Genomic DNA, 4,411 nt, shown 5'->3' with positions numbered 1-4,411 from the left:
TCCCCCGGCGGGCCTCTCTGATGGCCGGCCGAGCCTGCTGTCTCTCACACTGGCCTCCGGCAGCTCTTCCTCTCTGCTCTGGGCAGGGAGCGAGCCGGGAAGGAGTCACACGGATTACCTCATCTCAAGGAACCTGCTTTTGTGGTTGGCCAACGGCAAGATGATGATGCTGATGCTGAAACCTTTCCATGCCAGCGAGTTTTTCTTCATCGTCTGTTTGTCCGGCCTTTTTTCTTTGTTCTCCCCTTCCTTTCCTCCCTTTTGCTTTTTATTTTCTTCCTCCTCCTCCTCCTCCCAGGGTTTGCTGCGTTCCTGTTGGGGGGTGGGACATGGAGGGGTGGGGGGGGACACGATGGACACATGCCTGGCGGTTTTCAATCAGGGATCGTCTCTAGGAGCTGCGGGTTGAGATGGCTGAGACGTCACCAAGGCAGGTGGAAAGAGCTGGGGCAGGGAGAAGGGCCGGAGGGGGGGGATGTTCTCCTCCAACCAGTAGCCACAAGGACTCTTTCCACAAAACAACATTGTTGTGTCGACAATCCCAAGAGCCGGCGGGGTGCCTTGCCCCTCTCCTCCCGTGGCTTGTGCTGCAGAAGGCCGTGCGGCTGCAGAGCAGGCGAGCTTCCTCGCTTTCCTTCTGGCTCTGTCGTGGTCCGGTCTTGGTATGTCCTCCCCTAAAACACGTGCTCTCGGCTTCTGAGCCTCCTTCCCTCCTCTCTGAGGTCTTGGCAAGAGGGGAAAGACTTTCTCACCGCTACATTTGACCCATAGAGATGTTAACCTCTCCATCAGCTGCTTCATTCATGGCTGGTGCCACCCTCTCCCTTACTGTTGCCTTCTTCAAGCTTTCAGCCAAGTTTTAAATGCCCTCGACCTTCTCTCTCTCTCTCTCCTTGAGGAACTCATCCCACTAACATTTACCCTGACAGCCTCAACTTCTTTCGGCTCGCCGTTTCCATCCTCTGCCCCCTTGAGACGAAAAGGGCTGTCCTTTAGGTTGAGCTGAGCTTCCTGGAGCGACTTCCTTCTCCTAAGGTGTCTTTCGGCGGAAGCGCTCCGCGTCCGTGCGCTGAGAAAACAGGAGGCGATAAGCGAAATCTACTTCAGCGGGGCTGTGGGGCGGGTGTAGGTGTCGCGGTTAAGGTTACAGGCGCGTCTTTTCCTCCGTCTCTGAACGAGCCTACGGCTGCCCCGTCCCCTTCAAATTGTGCGTGAGCAGAAAGCAAGCGGCGCCCTCTCAGTGGAGTAAGACCTTTTGCTCTCCTGGGTGGAAGGAGGGAAAGGGAAATCGAGCCCTTCCTCCCTTTTTCCCCCCTCAAACCTCGGGTTGAAAGCAGCCGCAGGCTGGCCACGGCTCTGGCTCGGTGACTGCCCGAACTCGGCTCCTGCTCAGGTGGCCTCATTCTGTCTTCTCTCTCCTCCTGCTTGGCCTGTCCCCTGTCCCCCGCCTGCTTTCCCCAGCCCGCAGATCAGGTCCAGGCACCATTAGCACCATTTCATCCTGCCCTGGTGACGTCCTTCCCATCCTCCGGGCCCAAGTCAGGTTTTTTTGAGCAGATGAAATACCTCAGATATGTACTTGTTGTTGGGGTTTTATTTTTTTTTTTGTTTGTTTTGGGGTGGTTTATTTTTTTTTTAACCTCTTCAGGAAGTATTGGCATATCTTATCGCTTCTTTTTTATATGTGGGTTTGCTGACGTTGTCTTTATTATTTTTTTTTATTATTATTTTTAATTGTATCACCAAAGACAAAGAAAAGCTGAGCAAAGAGGCAGCGGTTTCCCCATCCTTTAGGCTGACAGGGGACAAGCTGAACAACATCATCCCAGGACACGTGCATTGACGCCGGAGGACGGGTAGAGATAGGAAAAGAGTGCAAGAGCAGCTGCTGACTTAGCAGATCCTTCATTTTGGACATCAGGGTGTCTCTGAAGTCCCTATTTTTTTTTATATTTTTTTTTCCAAGCTCCGGGATCTTTTTTAAAAGCTGCTTAGTGCAGCTGGGAGGTGACGGCGCTGCTTGGGCTGCAGAGCGGCCGGACCTCTCCCCGGGGAAGTGGTGGCTGATGGCCGAAAGCACGGCGTGGGCTCGTGGCGCGGCACCCAGCCACCTCCTCGGCTCTGCTGGGACTTCATCCCAGACACGTCTCGTTCTGTCTGCGCTCCAGGACTAAGCTGTGTTTGGGTGACCTTTGTAAGAGGCACCAAAAGAAGTCATTCTAGTTTTTTCACCTGCGCGTAGGTCCCCCCGTAACAACCACCCGAGCCAGCAGATATATGACAACCCAAACGAAAGCCACCTTATGCCTCCAGAGCTTCAGCCTCCTACAAACCAGTTTGCTGGTGGGTGAGTTGCCGTGTGTCATCCCAGTATGAGAAGCGGAAGGTTCCCTTTTATCCGCTCCCGCGGGTGAGCTGAGCTGGTGGGAGTGTTCAGCTCTGGGTGGCAGAGGATGCTCGAGCTGTGTTTTCCTGCGCCGCTCAGCCCGGAGGGGTCTGTCCTTCCCTGCCCGGGCGTTTCTGCCATACTCCGAGCAACTTGAGCCTGTCCTGGCGCTCTGGGAGACTTAGGAGCCCTCCTTTTAATACCTCTGGTCAGCCGTGGCGCGGTCCCTGTGCTCCCAGGATGTCCTGCTCCCCGAAGCTGTTATTTTATACTACTGAAAAAGAGCATAGCTTGAAAAAAAAAAAACCAAAAAAAAAACCCACAAGCCCTGTCAGCAGCCTGAGGATGGGGCTTAAAAATCGACATGGAAAACAAAATGAATAATCCTTTAAACTCTCAAATATCAGGTTCTCCTTTTTCATCTCCTCAGCTGCGTTGCTGCTCTGTCCTGGAGAGCTGAGTCCTCTCGTCTCAACCCTTCTCGTCGCGAGAGGCTCCGCACTCTCTATACATTAGTTTATCCATTACAGCCTGAGTTCGCCCCCTGCCCAACATCGGGAGGACCCGGTGGGAGGAAAAGGGCGAGCGGGCGAGAATGCACGTGTCCCGAGATCGATGCTGCTCCGCCGCGTCCCACCTCCGCCTGCTTTTGGCTGGAGGAAGGACACCCCCTCTCCCCACGTGTGATCCCGCAGACCTCCACGGCATTTCATCCTCGCAGGCTCGGAGGGGATTTTCCCGACTCGGGGGCTCATTCAGATTGGGATATTGTATTTTATTTTTTTTTCCCCTTTTTTGTTTTCTTTCGGTTGGTTGGTTGTTTTGGGTGGTTTTTTTTTTTATTTGGGGGTGGGTTTGGGGGGCTGTTTCCTATGTGTGGGACTGGGGGACTTCTTGCTTTTCCTTATGCTTTCTTCTCTGGTCCTGGGGAGCAGAGGTTAGTAACGGGGTGGGTTTGCTTATGTATCACATGCTAACATTGTGTTTTCTTGCACAGAAAGGCACTCGAATCACTGAACTGCTAAACAGCTTTGACACTACTAGAGTATTAATGTTTATAAGCTTTACACAACTAGACTGGAAATAGACAGGGACTAACAGATTGTTTTTGTATCCAATTCAGGGAAAGAATCAAGTCGGGATGTGTAACAGATACCTCAGTTAAAAAAAAAAAAAAAAAATAAGCTGCAACAATAAAACTGGTCCTTTCTCGGCGTGCGGTGCCAAGGACCAGCTATTCAGACTGTGAAGAGTAACCCTTTTCCCTAAGCCCGGCTTTGATACTGGCGGTTGGCTTTAATTGCGTGGGTTTTGCTGAGCTCCAGGTCTCCTACTGAGCTGCCAGGTTTTTGGGGACAGGGTTACGGAAACCAGCAGCGGAGGCGGGGCGGAGGAGCCGGGAGCCAGGGAAAGCTGAGCCAGGGTGGTGGATTCTTCCCCCGGCACCTCTGTTTTCCCCGGCTCCGCTTCATTTCACTCGACCGTGTTCGATTGTATAGTTACTCAGGGGTTTTGATACTGCGGGTAGGACTGTTCCTTGTGTGAAGTGCTCCGCTTTGCAGTGTGGCTAATACTCTTTTCAACTCCAGACCAGCGAAAGGTTTCGCAGCGAGCAGCCAAAAAAAAAAAAGAAAAACCAAAACCAAACAAAAAAAAAAAAGCCCCCAGCTTGCTTTTGTGCAGCCTCCATGCTCCTGGGGTTGGTTTTTTGGGGGGGGGAAGATTTGCCAGGTGGGTTTGATGCCCACCTGGGGAAAAAACAAAAAAAACAAACCACAAAACCAAACCTCTGCTCATCCTCTTCCAGCAGATCCCAGTTTATGCTGGGAAGGCACAAAGCTCGTGAGCTGGGAAAAGGGGAAGGGGGGGGAAGGCTGCGCGTCTGCTCGGCTCCCAAAGTGAATGTGAACATGTCACACCAAGTCCTTTTGGCCGCTGCGTTGTGTGTGTGCGCGTGCGTGTGCTCCAAATGGGTTCAGATCCGATGTTTTCACCAAACAGCTGCAGCAGCCTTGCTACTAGTTT

The 4,411-nt window shown here is 52.6% G+C and overlaps 1 protein-coding gene across 1 annotated transcript in view; it reads left to right on the top strand.

Moving 5' to 3' along the window:
- ARID3B (AT rich interactive domain 3B (BRIGHT-like)) overlaps positions 1 to 4,411 on the top strand; it is a 41,941-nt gene that overhangs the window by 32,305 nt on the left and 5,225 nt on the right. The window contains exon 8 of the mRNA XM_009880969.1: positions 87 to 215. Within this exon, the coding sequence (XP_009879271.1) occupies positions 87 to 215 (129 nt within the window). The remainder of the gene's footprint in view (positions 1 to 86; positions 216 to 4,411) is intronic.

This window comes from Charadrius vociferus, unplaced genomic scaffold (genome assembly GCF_000708025.1).
Source record: "Charadrius vociferus isolate BGI_N301 unplaced genomic scaffold, ASM70802v2 scaffold933, whole genome shotgun sequence".
Taxonomy (NCBI): Eukaryota; Metazoa; Chordata; class Aves; order Charadriiformes; family Charadriidae; genus Charadrius; species Charadrius vociferus.
This window is presented reverse-complemented; position numbering and strand designations above follow the sequence as displayed.